The sequence below is a fragment of the Culex pipiens genome, chromosome 2 (assembly GCF_016801865.2).
Source record: "Culex pipiens pallens isolate TS chromosome 2, TS_CPP_V2, whole genome shotgun sequence".
Taxonomy (NCBI): Eukaryota; Metazoa; Arthropoda; class Insecta; order Diptera; family Culicidae; genus Culex; species Culex pipiens.
In genome coordinates, this window is record NC_068938.1 from 103502058 (window position 1) to 103522667 (window position 20610).

Here is a 20610-nt window from a genome sequence, read left to right on the forward strand (position 1 = left end):
CGCGGGAGGTAGATGGATCGAGCAAGAGTTGTTCGAAAAATGTAAACATATTTATAGACGGTTTTGACGATGTTGCATACTGGTGAGTTGCGATAGCGACTTGGTTCACAAGAAGAGCAAAATTTAATTTAAAACTGTGGTGTGCAGTAAGGTCAAGATCAACCCCGAAAAAAGTTAACGATTTCATCAAATATTTACCCTCTTCAAGATCTTCATCTTTGAAATTGCAATCAAGACAAATGTCCACCAAAGTATCAAATAAATTTTTATTTCAATTTCCGAACCGATCCATATCGTTTAAGGAAAATCGAAACAATGTTTTCTCAGCTCTTCTTCCTTTGCAAAATTTTCTCAATATTCCGTCGCCACTCCGCTCGCTCACTCGTGTCATTTGATTAAATCTTGTCCAGTAAATCTTAATAGAGGTATAATTTTGGCCACATTCCAACACTGCTGCCCCTCTCAACACCCAATTGCTATCATTTTTGATAGCTTCCTTTCCGGGGTTTGGCTCTGCCCGAGATTTTTCGCGCTTGTCGGAAAACTGGAAAAAGGCAATTCACATTCCACTCACAGCCGAACCACACACCACACACACACTCGACAGTGGAATAAAAATTCAACCTTCTCGATGCTGATCATGAGAGCCAAAAAAAACCAGCACAGATTTGGGGTGTGTTGCGTGTTGTCATACGCCCCTCCCCCTCTTGGTCGAAATGTCAGCAAATGTTTACTTTAAAAGTTCAACAGGTCCCACAGTATCATGCTGAGCTTGGGAAAGCTCTTTCTCTTCATTTTTTTGTTATTGTGCTTGGGTTGGGAAAATCGACCTCACCACAAACAAACACACACACACATTGTGGTCCGAGAATCTGCTGAGGGCAACATGGCAGGATACTCACACGCAAGTTAAAAAGACGACTGCGAGGACAATTTATCAACTCCAGACATCATCGCTGCGGCTAACTTGAGGGGAGCTTTGGGTGGGGGAAAAGCGACGACCACTGAGCACAAGTCAACTGTTGCGTCCCCATCAACGGTTAGTTCTGGTTACACAAAGTCATGTTCTTTGTGCGAGGAGGAGGGTGAAACGATAGCATATGGGAGGGGGTTTAATGTGTGCTATTATTATCATAATAATGGTTGCGAAATGAGGTAACCAAATTGGTGAATTTCCCTTTGGAATGAAAGTAAGTTGGTCGCTAGTCTTAAAATAACACAAATCAAGTAAATCAAATGAAAAATTTATATTAATTGCATCTAAATAGAACTGAATAGCAAAACGTAAACAGGAAAAATTGGTCATTTAGAACCAAATTTTATAATAAATGGGTAATTCTCCGCCAACTCAAACAGCAGTTGCCCCGACCCCTCTTCGATTTGCATGAAAATTTGTTCCCTGATCACTAATCCGAGGCCCGTTTTGTTATGCCTCGTGACGGAGGGTCGGTACGACCCCTTTCATTTAACATGCGAAAAAGAAGTGTTTTTCAAAAAATTTCAGCCTGAAATGGTGTTGAGATAGAAATTTGGTATCAAAGGGACTTTTATATAAAATTCGACGCCCGATTTGATGGCGTACTCAACATTCCGAAAAAAAAGTATTTTTCATAGAAAAAAAAAACATAAAAAAGGTTTAAAAAAAACTCTGCCATTTTTCGTGACTCGATGTAATTTTTTTTTTTGGAACATGACATTTTAAGGGAAATTTAATGTACTTTTCGAAGCTATATTAACCCAGGAGGCCTTCTTCTTCTTCAAAGGGTCATTTTTTCATTTAGAACAAAAATATTCATTTCAAAATTTCGTGTTTGTTCTAACTTTGCAGGGTTATTTTTTAGAGTGTCACAATATTCTACAAAGTTGTAGAACAGACAATTACAAAAAAATTGATATATAGACATAAGGGGTTTGCTTGGCACAATACTCACACAGTTGACGGTATACAGTATGTAAAAAAAAGTATTTACACCCCTTGGGCACTATGCACATTTTGTGATGAAACATGTAAACAATTTAATGTTGACATAAACCTAGTACTACGTTTTGTTCAGAAACTCATGACGAACATTTTGCTACAAAAAGCTCATGAAAAGCTGATTTCCATAAAAAGTTATATAACAAACAAGCCTTACCCGACAAACTTCGTTCTGCCTTTTTTTCGTTTGTTGACGTTTTTAGCTTTTTTCCTTATTCAGCCTCCTATGATCAAAATTTGATTTTACGCAACTTTTTCCATACAATCTGCAGATTTTCCGGAATCGGTTCCAGAGTGGCCAAAGTTGCCACTTTTTGGCGTAAGAACCTTCCTTGGACTTATACGAACCCAACGCAACAAAGAGCACCTCGATCCGACGCTCCGTTTTGAACTGATTCGCGTTCGAACAAAACCGTCGAAATTTTTTATATATATAGATTTATATATATAGATAGATACTATTACAAAAATAAAAAAGGTGCAAAAATAGTTTGTACACCTTTCGAAAAATTAACATAAATAAAGTTATTTGTTGACAAATCACCATAAATCCAGTCTCCCAACTCCAAATAGGCATCCTTGACTGATTAAAAAAAATATTTGGATTGAATATAAAGTTTACTTATTACTTAGTATAAAAGTTTATATAACTCTGGAAATTCTATATAAAACTTATCTAAACTTAATTTTGCAAACTTTCAATTTAACTAAATGTCAATATATTACCATAGAATTAAACATCCTGGAGTGGGTATAACCATAGATTATTAATCAAGTAGATGTCCCACTTGAAAGTTGATCCATATACCCAGTTGGCGACATCCCTTTAGCGCTCTGCGCGCCGCCATCGTCAATTTACAGGTACTAAATTGATAAACAAATCAAAGTACTCTGTGCACCTGCCCGCTAAAAGTTTGATGTTGTTGTCATACTGTCAAAAATTTGATTTCATCGCGCGCATGGACAATTTGGCCGTTCAATTATTGTTCATTCCAAGGTTCATTCCCGAGATTAGACGAATATGCTCGGCCTCTAGGCGTCCGCCAGCAGCGCAAGTGGCTACGGAAGCAGCAATGACGTGTTCGAACAGAACCGAATGAGGAGGAGCTGGCCAACCTGAAGCCGATCGCGGAGAGTGACCACTCAGGCGAAATCGCTGCTGGTTTACGCCGCTCTCATAGTGGTTTCCACTGGAGTGGTGGAAACGTTCCGTGTAGTTGCACCGTCGGTGACCGAACTGAGCTACAATCTGCTCTACGAAGAGATGTTTACAGCTTGAGGGTAATTCATAAAGGACACCGTAATGCTTATCTTGTTAGGAGACTATTTTTTTGTTTTTCCAGATAAAAACTTTCGTCAAAATAGGGGCCTGAACCTGGCTAGCATCAAGAAATATCCAACGATGATTCCACCGTATGTGTTTTGGATTGAACCTTTTTTGTCCCTACATCGTTGAATCGAAGAATTTTAATTTTTTTTTTTTGATAAGGCGACAGTTTATTATCAAACGATTAACATAATAAAAAAACGCTGCATCGAAAATCCTGGCATTGTTTGACTTGATTGAGCCGGTACTTTGGTTCTTTGCGGTATCCATGAATTCTAGATTGGCCGTGTGTTCCGCTTGGCATTAGTTGGCTATTCTTGGACGGCAGTTGGTTCGCGCAGTAGAACACGACCTGGTCCTTGAGGAACTAGGCCCTGGTGAAGCCTTTGATGCAATAATGTTCGCACGGAGAAAGGCTGCGCCGGCAGGGTTATGGCCGCTAACTTATGGTGGACTGTACCTGCGCTTCGCAGAACTAACGTATCCGAGACTAGGGCTGGCATCAGTGGCTGCAGGAGATTTTTTTCGGCTGGCTACGGTTGAACCGCAGGTTCCGTTTGCTGTGGCGGGATGGATGCCAAATCATCTTGGCAGGGCAACCCGGGGCTTTAAAAAAAAAACTTTTGCATGACCATTAATTTGTTGGAATTTATTTTACTCACTTGCTGACATGTCTTCATGCCTCACGATGTGAACCACCAAAAGAATCGGTTCCGTACATGGGATTTGGGGTGGTCATAGCCGCACGGACCGGGTTTTTCTAAGATGACTCAAAATATCCAAATGTTTGGAGCCCTGCTGTTGTTGACAGAAAATAAACAACGATTGCAAAGCAAATGTTGCTACGATGCAAACGAACCAATTGAACTGAAACTGGGGAAAACAACTTTTCTTGAACATTCCCTAAGGGCAACATAAAGAATTAGTACCTGTGAATTGCCACCAGGTGTAATTTTGGCGTGGCGGTAGTGTCGCCAGCCCCAACAGGGGAGTGGCGTATCTATATATATTTAGTCTATGGTATAACACCGTTTTGGGGGTCTTTGTATCGATAGAATAGATTTTTCGTTGGAATTTCGTACCAACCCGGAATTACGTCGTCGGAAAATCCGCCGGCATCCGAACCGGTCCACAATTCACAAGTCAACCTATGTGGCATCGGAAAGGGCATAAAATTTACGATCTTTTGATACCCAGACATCTAGGTTTTCTATAAAACCCACGTTTTTAAATACCTGGGCAAAAACGTTGTTATGGTTTCGTTTGAGCAATCTGCCAAAAATGTATGGACTTTCGTAATTTTTGTTCTCGTGGATCAAACTTACTTTTTGCCCAGGTATTTAAAAACGTGGGTTTTATAGAAAACCTAGATGTATGGGTATCAAAAGATCGGAAATTGTATGCCCTTTCCGATGCCACATAGGTTGACTTGTGAATTGTGGACCGGTTCGGATGCCGGCGGATTTTCCGACGACGTAATTCCGGGTTGGTACGAAATTCCAACGAAAAATCTATTCTATCGATACAAAGACCCCCAAAACGGTGTTATACCCACTCCAGAATGTTTATTTAGCAATTCTATGGTAATATATTGACATTTAGTTAAATTGAAAGTTTGCAAAATTAAGTTTAGATAAGTTTTATATAGAATTTCCAGAGTTATATAAACTTTTATACTAAGTAATAAGTAAACTTTATATTCATTCCAAAATATTTTTTTAATCAGTCAAGGATGCCTATTTGGAGTTGGGAGACTGGATTTATGGTGATTTGTCAACAAATAACATTATTTATGTTAATTTTTCGAAAGGTGTACAAACTTTTTTTGCACCTTTTTTATTTTTGTAATAGTATTTGTTATATAACTTTTTATAGAAAACATCTTTTCATGAGCTTCTTGCAGCAAAATGTTCGTCATGAGTTTCTGAACAAAACGTAGTACTAGGTTTATGTCAACATTAAATTGTTTACATGTTTCATCACAAAATGTGCATATTGCCCAAGGGGTGTAAATACTTTTTTTACATACTGTATCTAAATTTGAGTTGTTTTTTTTTTTAATTCGAATACGTTCGAATTGGCGGACAATCGAAGTAGCGTAATTCGAATTAATGAATCCGCTCCGTATCTAAATACGGAGCGGATTCATTAATTCGAATTACGCTACTTCGATTGTCCGCCAATTCGAACGTATTCGATTTTTTAAAAAACACTCAAACGTTAAAAATTTGTTGTCAAACTAATGTTTACATTTCAACCTCTTTTTTCCTCGATTTCCTAGCATGTGGTTTCGTGCTTTTGACACCTGTCAGTCGTTCCAACAAGCGAATTTGAATTCGCCAATTTGAATGCAGTTCCATTCGAATTAGTGAATCAACTATGTACTAATACCAAAGAGAAAAAAGTGAAACACGTCAAAGAGTTGAGTTCATTTAAGTTATTGTTACTACCGTTTGTGTCCTATTTCATCGGTTTCATCCTCAAATTTAATGCAAGATAAAAGTTATCAAAGATCGCATTGTCACATCTTCAGCTTTATCGAAACATTTTCAATTTTCCCCCAGCACAAGCAAAAATCGTCGAGCTAAACCCCAGAACGACAAAGCATCATTCCATTCCGAAGGCATCCAACCATTTCAAAGATAAAATTCAACAATGAAAAACTACCATCCATTAGATAAACCGAACAGTTGCCGATACCAAAATACCGGTCCTTTGGAGACAAAGCCAGCCCAAACGTCCCCCGGCCCTACCTCAACAATCTCTTTTGTCCCAACTCCGTCTGTCTGTGTCTGGTCTATCTGGGTAACAACACGGCCGATGAAACGCCAAGCCAAACGTTACCCGAGAACGGATCAGATTTATTACTTCTGTTCGATATATCCTACTCGTACTCCCTGTTCCACCTCCTCCGTCTGGGTTTCCGAACGTCTGGCTGGCTGGTGTGTGGAGAATTCTTCCCCCTGAACCACCGAGTGCCAACCAATCGAAGGCCATAAATAACAATTGGATATTTATTAATCAAGATCTACAACTAATTCGATCGTTTAAGCCGTAGATTGAGGTTACCGGGGGTGATTCATGTGTTATTTTGGGGGGGCAACGCGAAATCTGTTGAAACTTTGGAAAGTAGATATATTGAAGAAAAACTGGCAGCACTGGTGTCAATGTGAGTTCAAATTTTGGCTTTTTTTTGTAATCGTCTTGGGAACCAACAGATGTGTTTACATTAGGTGCGGGCAGGTTCTTCGCCGGAGTCGGAGTCGACAAATTTTCAAAAACTTTGTATGGGTGTTGTTCTTTGAGTCTGTAGAGTCGTGTGTTTTTGGACAGCTGAAGTCGAAGTCGGAGTCACTACACGAAAAAAAGCCAATTCTTGTAATCGTGAATTGTGTTCATGAATTTGAGAACCACAATGTAATATATTCATGTTTAAAGTACAAATGCACCATACTCATGAATAGATTCCTTCATGGTTCTTAAATTCATGAACATAATTCACGGTTTCGAATCGTTTTTTTTTTGCTGTGTGAATCTTTCGAATATTGGATAGGAGTAACTATACAATAAAGCAGAGTTTATGTCGGAGTTGATGGATCCGGATCTTTTTGGATAGATGGAGTCAAAGTAGGAGTCGCTTAATCTCTAAAAACCGGAGTTGGAGTCGTGATGAAACTCGCAAAATCTTATAAAGCTGGAGTTCTCATGCTTAATAAAAACTTCAACCATTAATAAACCAAAACCAAATAGTTGTTTTGATTGAATAATGGTGTAAGTTGACGATGATGTTACGTTTTATAATTTAATTACAAATTTGTATAAGAAATGCGTTGCGTAATAAAAGAACGCTCCCTTTTCTAAGTTGTTTTGGGTTACCTTTCATGATCTTTGTTTTTCTATATGTTTTTCCCTTGAAGTCAATATAGCTACGCACCGGCACACAGATGTAAAAAATGTCATCACAAAAATTTTCTATCAAAAATTTCCGCCATCTTTTTTCCAGCCATCGTCGCCACATCGAGCCACCAATCATGCCGCAGCCATCGTCCCCGGAACATCCGCAGATCCCCCATTCCCCAACCGTCCCACTCCAGTCCTCACGCTCCTAGTCGGCTCGAGATTCCTTACCCAGAACGCCATGATCTGCACAACCCGCGAACATTTTTCTTCTCACGCCGGAAATCGACGCAGGAAGACCGCGTCACCGCGCCAAATCGATTGACGCGGGTCACGTGACCATGTAAGCCACCACCAAGATCACACATACACTTGGGACACGGCTGATATTCACAGACACACACAGACAAAACAAACAATCGCAGAGAGAAATCAATAGGAAACGCATACGCTTAAACTAGTGTGGGTATTCGGTTATTTTTGTAAGGAGGGTTAACGAATTACGTTACATTTTATATAAGGTTGTATTTGTGAGAGATATTTTAAGAGCCCCGGCGGCGTTGCGTCCAGGAGGTTAGTCCAGAAACAAAAGTGAATATTTTTGTACCGTTTAATCGTTGTGATTGTAGCAGGAGATACGCAACACACAAGTATTATTGTTAGAGTGTCATCCCTCTGTATTTGTAACTCTCTCTCTATGTGTTAGTTGACCGTACGCGCAATATAATCCCATAAGTGTCTTAAGTAAGTTACACACACACAGACAGTTTTTTGCCCCCCGCACAATTCAAACAAAAGTGACGTTGATAATCAATAGAGTGTGTGTGAGAGAGAGAGAGGTTAGGAATCGTGTAGGTTAGGTTCGTGACTTGAATTTAAAAATTCATCGGGCTCATTTTGTCATTCATAAAGAGGTTCCCTGCTGGAGAAGGAGCAAAACAGCAACAACAACAACAACCATAGTAATCAGACAATACTCATGAATAAGTTAGAGTGCAACTAGTTGCTAGTTGTTAGTATTAGTGTGGGTGTGGGTGTGTGCGAGAGTGAGACGGCACAAGACCAGCTTGTTAACGAGTTATTGATTTTTCGTTGCTCGAAGCTTGGCCCAAGCTCTAATAGGATGAGTGTTCCGACAAAGGCTGATGAGATCCGGTCCAGCAACGCTAGAACTAATGAGATTTGCCAGAGCTGATGGGTTACCGCCCCGTTCCCTGGAGGGAGACTAGAAATTAGTTAGCTTAGTGTTGGTCCCCGCACTCTCTGGTGGTCCTGCCGTATACAAAGTTAGACTTGAGCAAACTTTTTGGAAATATTTTTATCTTCCAGCGCTAAACACCAGTGTCCCAGAACCAGTTGGGGGCACGTAATCCTCGACTAGATGAGCTAGTGGCCAGCTGGAATTGAATCAGTTCTGTTTACGTTGATGAGATGTATCGATCCGTTGCAAAAGTACACATTGTATACCTGTTTTCTCAGTTAGGGTTTTGATACGAAACAAGAGAGAGTTAACGATTTTGAGTTTTTTGCTCTGTTTATGCTCGGTAATCAACGATCAGCTGTTAAATCTGTCCAACCAGCAAAGGAACTTGTTAAAAGCAACAAAGAAACGTTTCACGAAACACCCAGAGAGCATTATTGAACGAAGAGTAGTTTTTGTATTTGTTTACATACCGAATCGAGAGTCCCTAGGAGTTTATTGAACGAGAGAACGCTGGAATTGCATCGATTTTTTCTGCGATTTTGTAACGTTTTATACACTGGCGCAGCTACCGGAATACCAAAGTTTATATTCACTAGAGAGAAACCAGAACAAAATGCTGCATGAATGTTAGGCGAAAGTGGCGTTTCACGCTTGAAGGTGTTACTTTTCTAGGGAGCTTTAAATGTCTGTAACTACTACTGTTAGGAAAGAAATCACACACACACACACACTTACACACAAACACACGTTGATACCGATACTAACACATTTATCAAGTATTGCAACAAACCCACACGAAAACGGAAGATCTTAATTTTTAGGAGAAACTAACCAAAACAAAACAAACCGCTAGACTCTATCGTTATTATCTGACTAGAAGAACTGTGTACACTAAGCGCCCTTTTGATAACTGTCTACAAGCTGTTTAGTAGGAGAAGAACAATGTTCGAACTTTATGTGCGCGCCTACGAATGAATCCCTGAGTCCCCCCTCCCTAACCCCCTTAATCACGTGTACATCCTTCGCATAACTGTGGCTTGATCGAACAACAAGAACAACAACAACTAGATGTTACTTAGCACTAATCTAAACTAAGGAATCTACTGGCGAAACAACAGCAACAACAACAACATCAGTCTCTCTCTTTCTTCGAACTGACTTAATCAACTCGAACTCACACACACACACATACCAAGAAGAATAAGCGCGACACGCACAATCTACCACCACCACCACCAACGAAAGCGCCAAGATGTATGCAGCAGCCGGCGGTGCCTCGCTGGCTTCCCGGCAGGCCCGCAAGAAGCAGGCGGCCCAGAACAGCAAGAACAAAGCCTCCAACCAGCAGATCCTGCGGGAGAAGCTCGCGGCCAAGGCAGCCACCACACCGACCAAGAGCAAACATTTCCACCAGCTGCCGGCGTCGTACCTGAAGGCACCCCACCAACACCATCGCAAGCTGAGCGCCGGCTACACGACCGTGCCCGGCTACGACCAGCACCAAAAGTCGCTCCTCCCGATCAGCGAGCAGTCGTCGTCGTCCGGCCATGGCCATCACCACCACCATCCGCACCATCCCATCTCGGGTCACACCCCCGGCCAGGCTCCCAATGCACATCCGACCTACAAACCGACCGGCTTCCGCGAGTACGACAAACTGGTAAGGCGTCAACAGCTGACGCGATCCGCTACCGCCACCCTGCCGCTGGCCTCGCATGCCCACGATGGGTCACCGCCGCAAACGCCAACCTTTTTCTGCCCGGAGCATCACCACCACCATCATCACCACCAACAGCTGCAGCAGCAGCAACAGCAACAACCCCAGCAGCAATTCTCACAACCCTTGCACCTGCAAATCCCCAACGATCCGATCATCATCACTCCAGCCACCCCGCAAGCCACACCCCCGGGCAAGCTCAGCTTGCCGCTGCAGCACACGACCGCCGACGCCGACGGTGGCCTGGGTCGACCCCTAACGCCATCCCCGGGACTGCTCGAGCGCAAGTGCAGCGTCTACCGGAACCGCAAGCTGGACGACGTCTGCGACGAACGCTGCTACGCCAACTACACGACAATAAACAACCACCAGGCGCAGAACCAACATCCGGACGATGTGTACTTTGGGCCCGGGTTCCCAAACGGAACGGACGGACAGCAGCAGCAGGGGTACGTGTGCAAGTGGGACACCGAGTACTACTGCTGCGACGCCGAGCACCGACAGCTGGGGGTCTGTACCTGTGATCACTCCGAGGTAATGTAACACTCTGAGCACGTGTGTGTGTCTATTGTCCAATTCACAATGAAGGTTTATGAAGCTGCCTTGAAGAACGACATGTCCGAAAACGACACTGTAATCATGCTAATGTAAGGTAATCAGGTTGCGTAACGATGTCGACTGGGTAAGGTCGGCGGGCATCAATCAAGGTAATGTTGACGAAAAGCATTATGATGACAAAATGCTCTAATCGGGAAAGTTGGTGCTTAAGTATTCGGCAAAATACTGCCGGATTTTGCAATTATAATCATTCATAAAGTTGTTGCTTTAGATTGTAGGGCAAACGTCAAACACCATGCAACTCCTTTGAACTGTTCATAGCATGAGCGTTCCATGGAACGCCTGGTATTTTTCGATTACACAAACTTAGCCAACTCTCTTTGCTTTATAATTCAAATTTAATTTCAATTTAATCAAAGCACATTAAATCATGTACGCCCCACACCAACCACTGAACAAACTCTTGTAATCCTGAAATCTCTGCCGTTCTCTAAGCCAACAACTGCTTTGTGGCGTGCTGCGGCTCGTGGCAAACCCACCAACGCGTTGGTTCATAAAGTACAAAATTAAAACCACATTCCCACGTTGAATTATGCAACTCATCCATATTTCTGCACCGGTTCTCCCCCGTGTGCCACACCTACCTGCATATATACCAACGGGGACTGACGCTTTGCAAACGACGTCAAGCAACTTATTGCAACCCACAGCAGTGATGGGTGGGAGCTTGGTTATACGTTTAGCTTTTTGAAAAAGATTTCCTCCCAACCATCCATCCCAGCAGCGTGACGTTGCGGAACACATCTGCAAATATTTGAGTTCGTTACAGCACAACCTGCAGGTTGTGGTGGAGATGGGTGTGTAATGCTGGTGAACATTTAAGTGCGGTACTAAACCACCTTGAAACATGATTTGCACAGACACACACACATCACGAAACTCTGTGTTCATCAAAGTCAGAACGATTACGGCTCACCAGGTTCCACTGCACTTAGTCGGCACTACTCATCCCTCAAACGCACTGACTGACTTTCCGCACGTATCACAGTGGCACACTTCCCATGAAGTCAGTCAGTCAGTCAGTCGCTCGTCAAGTTGTGGCCGCCCAAATCCGAAACATGTGCTTTTGCCCCCAACTCCCTCTCGAGGGGGAAAAAGCCACTTCCGGTCGTCGGCTTAATTTATGATTCGCTCGGAAAAGCGGATGGCAGCCTGTGCTGCTGCTGCTGCTAGTGGAGGCTTTATTGTCTGACGATGACAGTTCAAGTCGGCAAGTCGTCGTCAGCCTATGAGCCATAATCTGTACAGCAGTGAGCGGCCAGTTTTGTTTGTTTGGTTGTTTGCTGAGGAGTTGTTTTGATAGACGGCTCAAGGATTTGGCTGACCGCAGCACAAGCAATGATCCACATCACAGGCACAAATGAATGAACGAGCATAATTTTGGTAGGCATAATTCACTGAGAACAAATTTGGTTGCTACTTTTAAGGTCAGTCCGTAGATCCGGCCTATTGTTGGGCAGCGACAACAAGATGCCAAAGTCTTGGTTCAAATATCAACTGAAACTATGTATTTTGAGAGAAGCACATTGTTAAAAGTAAGCCATTTTGTTTTACTTTTGATGACAAGAAATAATTTGTGCAAAACTAAAAGATAAAAGAAAAAAACTTCAATTTTCAATTCAATTCAATTCAATTCATGTTTATTTGTTGTACTAATCAGAATACAATTTGCTTAACTAATAACAGAATGCAGAGTTTTGGAGATCCTTACAACTACAAATAAATTCAAATATAATCAATTGGATGAAATAAATTCAGTTTCAGTCGGATAAGCGAGAGCAGAAAAAAACTTTCTAAAATAACTGCTACTATTACTATGGAAAGAGAAGGAGGATAGGAAAGCTTAAATATACACAGAAAAAAAATCAGTTGGTTACTGAAGGCGAAGACTGTTCCACAGTGTGTGAGCTTGCACCTATGCAGGGCATAGGTACTTCCCCATCAGCTCTTGCAGCGCGAAGAACTGCTCCAGCTTGTTTCGGCAAGTGTTGAGTCGCGTATACATGTCCCTCGCAAGGGAGAGGAATTCGGTGAGGGTGAATAAATCACCATCACTGCTGCTGTCCGGGGTTGGACCGTTTGCGGTAGCCGCCACGCTGGCGTAAGTACGCCCGAATCCAGGAGGATTCGTTTGACGGGGTTCGGTCGAGGGTTGACCTGTCGAAGTCCTTGAGGAATGTGGTGCTGGCTTTTTCCTCTTCTTCAGCGCCTCGAGGCAGGTCTTCCTAGCGGTGCACCCGCGGTAATTGGCCGTGTGGTTACCCTCACAGTTAGCACACTTCACGTTCCGCTTGTTCTGCTCAGCTTGGTTGTCCTTTCCCAGGGATGCTTTCTTGGGCAGCGTGCATGCAGCCGTGAGGTGGGCTGCGCTGCACTTGACACACTTCGGCGCCAAAGTGCAGTTCCGGGAACCGTGTCCAAAACGTTGGCATCGGTGACATTGGGCAGCATCGGAAGGCCGCTTACTGAAGTATCTCCAGCTCACCATGAATCCTTCCAGCGATTTAACTTTGCGCAGGTCCTGGATCTTAACGGAACCGCGTTCGAAGTACAGCAGCCAGAGAATCTGGTCTCCGACCTCGGTTACCTTATGCGAGAGCACTTTATCTTCTCGCGGATAAATATTTTTTTTCGCGAGAATTACATCCACGAATTCCTTGGGTGGCACTAGGATGGAGAACCCAGTCACCACTACCTTTACCGGAAGGTTTTCCGGCGAATCATGCGTGTAGTACTGAATGTTTGCATCTTACAGCGTTTTCTGCACTTTCTCGAAACGCGGGCGATCTCGTGTGTAATGTTTACGGACGACTTGTTAATACGCATCAGGTATTGACAGTCGGCATCCGCCAATGCTCCCTCGATTTCAACAGCTGGTCGACCAGGCACTGTAATCGGTGGCATTTTTTTGTTCGATTTTTTTGACTCTTGCTCCCCCGCGGTGGAGGTGCCCTTAGCCTGCGACGGTGTAGTAGTAACACCATCGCCACCACTGACGTCGTCGTCGTCGTCTCCTTTGTTGTCATCAGACAACGCAGCGAAACCGTTTGAGGTTGGAACCGCCGTCGAGGAAGTTCTCGGCTTGTTGGTGGACAATCCACTGGTTCCGGGTTGATCCGGGTTGGCAAGTGCCGCTAGTCCACGCGTACGTATTGGGCTACGCGCAGGTACGTAGTTGGATGGCAGCTTCAGCAGGTTTGTTGACCGTTTGGATCCAGACGAGGAGGTCTTTCCGATGCTGCTGCAGGAACTGGCCCGGCCACGTCCTCGAGGTGCACTCGAGCTGCCACGGCCGCGGGTGTTCCTGCCCATCGTGCGGGGAAGAACTCGCGATTAATACAACGCACTTTCACCGTAAATCGAAAAAAAAATCGCGGAGCATCAACACAGGCGATGTTGCTGCGAACAGGGTAACGACCCCAAACTTCAATTTTCAAAAAGGTGCCATTTTCAAATAATGTAGCATCATGAAAGGATTTGTTGCCCCACCCCGGATTTGATTTCCCATTTAAAATCAAATCTTTTTATTTGAATCAACCATGGTTGTTAATCGATAAAATTATCGTCAATAATATTAACGTGTTACGTTAACGATAACCTATTGTTTTCGTTATTTAGATATTTTTATCGGCGATAATGTTGTCAATGATTTATAAAATCTTTCCTAACTTGACTTAATCCAATCATAAATAGTTAAATTTTCAATGCATTCATTAAGAATATATATTTTGATAATATTGTAAGTTTACAATAGAGCAATTCCAGCTCAAATCGGGAATTTTTCAGGTACTTTTGTACCCGGCCCTCTCCGAATTCAATGAAACTTTTTATACATGTCATCCTAGGCCTATATAAGCCATTTTTGTGTATATGGAGCCAATTGTACTCAAAAATGGCATTTAAGAAGGGCATAATTAATTTAAATATTTTTATATTTTGTAATTCAAAAATCACTGTATCTCTAAGCCGTTGCATCGTATCAAAAAGTGGTCCAAGACAAACTTGTAAGAAATATGATGGGCTTTCTGAAAAAATACATTGAAAGAAAAATACACGCTACTTTTATGAGATTTTTCAATTGCTATGTTTAAAAAATAAATTTTAAGATGATGTCACGATTTTTTTCGTTCAAGATTTTTTGTGAAAATAGCCTAAAATGTGAGAAAAAGACTCACGAAAAATGTAGAATGGTATGTCTCTCCTAAAAAAATACAAAAATCTACAAAATTTCTACAAAAATTCTACAAAAATTAAAAAGGTTTTTTGAAAAGTGGTCTCCATATTAACCACTGTCCTATGTCAAATCGTTTTGAAGATACAGCGGTTTTAAAAATAAAAATGTTGAAAAATAGGTTTTTTGGTGGTTTTTGTCAATTTTCATATGACAGACTTGATTTCTCGATCTCGTAAATATTTTTACCGGAAAGCTCGTCCAATTTCCATAAGTTTCTTTGCGCAAATACTCAAATTTTCATGATTCACAATTTGGCTATCTACTTATTTTATATTTTTTATTTCAGTTTTATGCAAAATGGGTATCGCATTTTTTGAAAAATTGAGTATTTTACAAAAAACACACTCTAATAAAGTGAAAAGCATAAAAAATTTCGCTTCGTTTGATATCCATACTGTTAATTATGAAAATTTGAGCATGTACTTTCCAAATAATACGGTATTTTGCGGAAATTTGAGTATTTTATAAAAAAAAATAAACTGGAGTAAAAACTGCATTTTTTTTTTCAAACATGACTAGCTACTTAAAAAATATCTGACTTTTAATTATTTTTTTTTTTCTTAAAGCTTATTTCGACAAAACCCCTCCCCCTATTTTTTGTATGGAACGTGGACAGTCGTCATATCCCCCCCCCCAAGTTTCCACGTGGTTTATGAATGGTCCCAAATTAACTGAAAATCATTCAAAGGACCTTTTCAAACTGTTTTATAATATTTATGCATTAATAAACCATGAAAAAAAAAACATTTTGCAAAAGAAAAATACATTTTAAAAATCGATCTTTGTCTTTTCGACTTTTTGTCTATTTGAGCAATTCTATGAGATTTCGGTCATTCGATTTTTTTTGTATTTTTTAATCCGACTGAAACTTTTTTGGTGCCTTCGGTATGCCCAAAGAAGCCATTTTGCATCATTAGTTCGTTCATATAATTTTCCATACAAATTTGGCAGCTGTCTATACAAAAATGATATGTGAAAATTCAAAAATCTGTATCTTTTGAAGGAATTTTTTGATCGATTTGGTGTCTTCGGCAAAGTTGTAGGTATGGATATGGACTACACTGAAAAAAATGATACACGGTAAAAAAATTTGGTGATTTTTAATTTCACTTTTTGTCAATAAAACTTGATTTGCAAAAAAGCACTATTTTTAATTTTTTTTATTTTTTTATACGTTTTAGAGGACATTAAATGCCAACTTTTCAGAAATTTCCAGAATGGGCAAAAAATCTTTGACCGAGTTATGATTTTTTGAATCAATACAGATTTTTTCAAAAAATCGAAATATTGGTCGCAAAAATTTTTCAACTTCGGTTTTCGATGTATAATCGAAATTGCTATCAAAAAGTACGTTAGTGAATTTTTGATAAATTGCACCGTTTTCAAGTTAAAGCCACTTTTAGGTAACTTTTTTGAAAATGGTCGCAGTTTTTCATTTTTTTAAATTAGTGCCCATATTTGCTCACCTTTGAAAAAAATATTTTTGAAAAGCTGAGAAAATTCTCTATATTTTGCTTTATTGAACTTTAATGATACGACCGTTAGTTGCTGAGATATTGCCATGCAAAGGTTAAAAAACAGGAAAATTGATGTTTTCTTAGTCTCACCCAAACAACCCACCATTTTCTAATGTCGATATCTCAGCAACTAATGGTCCGATTTACAATGTTAAAATGTAAGACATTCATGAAATTTTCCGTTTTTTCGAAAAAAATATTTTCAAAAATTTAAAGTCAAGACTATCATTTCAAACGGTCCAAACATTCAATATTACGCCCTTTTAAAATGATAGTCTTGATTTAAAATTTTTGAAAATATTTTTTTCGAAAAGATCGGAAAATTTCACGAATGTTTCATATTTTATTCGATTTTTTGAAAAAATCTGTATTGATTCAAAAAATCATAACTCGGTCAAAGATTTTTTGCCCACTCTGGAAATTACTGAAAAGTTGGCATTTGATGTCCTCTAAAACATATCAAAAAATTTAAAAAAAAATTAAAAATAGTGTTTTTTTGCAAATCAAGTTTTAGTGACAAAAAGTGAAATTAAAAATCACCAATTTTTTTTTACCGTGTATCATTTTTTTTCAGTGTAGTCCATATCCATACCACTTTGCCCAAGACACCAAATCGATCAAAAAATTCCTTCAAAAGATACAGATTTTTGAATTTTCACATATCATTTTTGTATGGACAGCTGCCAAATTTGTATGGTAAATTATATGAACGAACTAATGATGCAAAATGGCTTCTTTGGGCATACCGAAGGCACCAATAAAGTTTCAGCCGGATTAAAAAATACAAAAATTAAAATTAAAACAAACGACCGATTCCGTAGAGAACTGCTCATTTGACCTTTTGTCCATTTACTCAATCTTTTGTCCATTCGACCTTTTGTCATACATTCCGAAATTTCACAGAAAAAAAATATGATAATATTCATCAGAGAATGGTGACAGATTTTGTGTCAAAAAATTATGGATTTTCATCAGGTTCACATTATTACATATTTTTTATGTGAAATTACTCAAATAAGAGGTTATATAACCAAACAAAATTTTCAACCTTTCAAAATTCAACTTTTGCTTTCTGTATAGGTCATGAACATAAAGTTGCATATTCAGGAATAATATTTCCAGTTGATTAGGGTAAACCTTCATCAAATAATGTAACCACCAGTTTAAAGCCGCTTCCCAGGTCAAACCTGTTGTTTACTTTCAAAACTCTCAGCCGCGCGCACAAAGGCAAACATCCGGAAGAAATTAGCTAACCAAACAGATGGTGGGGGATATCGTGTTGCTCTGAGTCAAGAAGCCTTGTCTAACCTGTTGTTTTAAAAGAAAATAATTCGAAGGTGCGGTCACCGTCCTGTTGTTTACCGAACAAACTTGCCACTCATTTTGAAGGAAGACTTCTCCAGGCAAACATAATAGTGACAATTACAACAGAAAAGTGGTAAAATTACGCCTTTCCAGAGGTAAAATTAAACCTTTTTTCTGACATGAAAGATGTACCCCTTCCCAGATGTAATATTACCATCATTTTTTTTCTGTGTACTATAATTCAAGCAATTATGTTTATTGGAGACGCACGATGTTTCATCATAATCTCACCAACTGTAACGACTTCTTCAAGAGAAGATCTCATCCCATTCATCCATCAAATCAAGCTTGTCCTTGAAAACTTTTCCCCGCAAACAAACGACTGACTGCCGACGACCGTCTGCATGAATACACCTGCACGACTCTTGAGCGATTAAATGCGAAACCATCGTCGTCGTCGTCGTCTGCCATTGACACACTTATCGTCATGTTACCGGTGTTTGTTCCCAGAAGAGATGACGAGGCGATACTACTGCTGTGGTGGTCGGAATATCCCAAAAGTTCCGGATTCCCGCAGAACTGTCTATTGCCGTACCCAACGCCGCAGTCTCGAATGAATGGTGAAAAAAAGGAAAAAATCAGCACTTGAATGGAAGTCCCAGTTTTTCAGAGCTTTTTTTCTTTCTTTTTTGTAGACCCACTCCCACTCGACCGGTTGGAATTTCCCAGCGATCCATTCATCCGAATGGCTGAGGGGGATTGGGAAAGTGTGGCAAGGTTTGTAATTGTGTTTCAGATAGACGTTTACATTACTCGAATTGAAACACATCGGGCCTACGAAAGAGAGAGGAAAAATTGGTCTTGTTAGTGAATCCACCTAGAAGGTTTTAGCATCACTTAGTAATTGAAGAAAACGATCTGCCACGTGAATTTTCAAATTACCCGTTGAATTGTGATTTCTGAAGGTACATCTTACGTGTTCTGAGAAAAAATGGTTACAAAATTTCACAAATTTCCACCAAAAGAAGAAAAAGTCGCATGCTGTAAATCCTGCTTCATTCCACACCTGCCATCGATTCGCTTTCAAACTGCAGCGGTGAAAAACGGAATCCCGAGAACGCGCAGGTGGGGCGTTCCTTTTACCTTGATGGATAGTAACTGAGTTCTTTTTTGTAGCCACTCCATCTCCTGGCACGGTTTTTCACGTGATTTTTTCTACGCTGCCTGTGCCACAGTCAGGAAAGTGATATCTGGATGTTTCAGGCCGGGCGGCTCTGAAATGGAGCCGGAGTTTGTTTTTGAAATCATCGTCGCAATCTAAAATACTTTTCCCCGAAAAACAACAAACACATCCTACCCGTTCTAGTTTTGGCAAACTATGCAAACTAATCCTCGAAAGCAATTAAACCTTTCGCCTGCCGCCTCCACTCCCTAGAGCAGCTTCTGCTGGGAATGCAATTGCTCGAAGTTTCCATCATTTTCTTGAATAATTAAATGCAATTACAACTCATCTGGCACTTTTCATGGGAAAGCAAGAGGAGCACACGAGCAGCGAACTAACTCTCTACGACTGAAACTAAGCTGGTTATCGTTTGGCAAGTGCCTTCTTGCGCTGCGACTTGGCAACAAACAACTTCCTTCTTTTCAAGCACCGGCGTGCCGTCGCAGGGGGTGACTTTGAGCTGCTAGTTTGCACTTGAGTTTTGCAGCTTGTATTTGGCTACTTGAATCTGAAAACCTTTTTCTTGAATGTTTCACCTTGTGTCTTGTGACATCAAAGTAAAACCGGAATCTGACAACACAGTAAAAAAGTGATGGTAATGTTACATACGGTAACGGTGATAGGTTTTGTGCTTTCCAAACTTTAACATTTTCACTGTATACTTGAAAATTTCTATATAAAGCAAAACTATGCTTTAAGGGTTCATAGCAACCAAGGAAGTTGTTGTCTTCTTTTACCAAAATAGTCAAACTTACAGACCCAATCCTGCAAAAATCTAATTGTCAAAATAGTCAAACTCTGTTATAAATTATTTGGTAGGCTGTACTTTAGGGGATGAATCAAAAATTATATCGATGGTTCCCGTAGTTTTGAAGATACTAAAATGTCTGTTACACAAATCTGGGTGCAAAAGCTCTGGTTGATGTGCACCGTTAAAATTATTATCAAAACAAAATATTGTTTTCGAAATATCGAAAAATTTTACGAATGTTTCATGTTTGAGATATTGACTTTAGACAATGGTGGATGGTTTGGGCGAAGTCCTTGTAGATAAAAAGGAAGACACTAGTGGTTGGTACTAGCAATGGTGGCCGACAGCTATAAAGTCAACTTCGTTTTTTTTCGGATTGTTTGGGTGAGACTTAGAAAACTTTAGTTTTCCTGTTTCTTTTTCTTTAATTTTCTGAACTTTAAAAAAAAATATTTTTAGAAATGGTCGGAAATCGTACCAAATATTATCATGTTATAAAGCGTTGGATAGGTAATAAAAATACCTTTCAACAATTGAAAATATTGAAGATATGGCAACCCTTTCTCAAGTTATAACAACTTGAGTGTTATCCATGTAATTTTTTAAAGCCGGATCTCACTTATCTGAACGAACACTGTGTCCGGATCCATCGTTGGATAGATAATTGAAAGACGTTTCAAATAAGTCAAAAAAACAGATGATCTGGCAACGCTGTCCTAAAGTTATCACCACTTAAGTTATATTTATGTTTTTTTTTAGGCTGGATGTATGTAAGTTATGTCTGGATCCATCATCTGACTGTTTTTTTTTTTTTTTAAATCGAAAGACCTTTTGAACGAG

At 40.3% G+C, this 20610-nt stretch overlaps 1 protein-coding gene and 1 long non-coding RNA gene across 2 annotated transcripts in view; one reads left to right on the forward strand and one right to left on the reverse strand.

The window, feature by feature from the left end:
* Positions 1-20610, forward strand: part of LOC120430898 (uncharacterized) — a 442819-nt gene that overhangs the window by 276787 nt on the left and 145422 nt on the right. Inside the window, exon 2 of the mRNA XM_052708160.1 lies at positions 7309-10657. Coding sequence (XP_052564120.1) covers positions 9659-10657 — 999 coding nt within the window. The 5' untranslated portion in view covers positions 7309-9658. The remainder of the gene's footprint in view (positions 1-7308; positions 10658-20610) is intronic.
* LOC120429263 (uncharacterized) lies at positions 3651-4326 on the reverse strand. Its single transcript, XR_005607246.2, has 2 exons — positions 3968-4326; positions 3651-3911 (listed from the first exon to the last, which is right to left on the reverse strand). It is a non-coding gene; the product is annotated as an uncharacterized LOC120429263 (long non-coding RNA).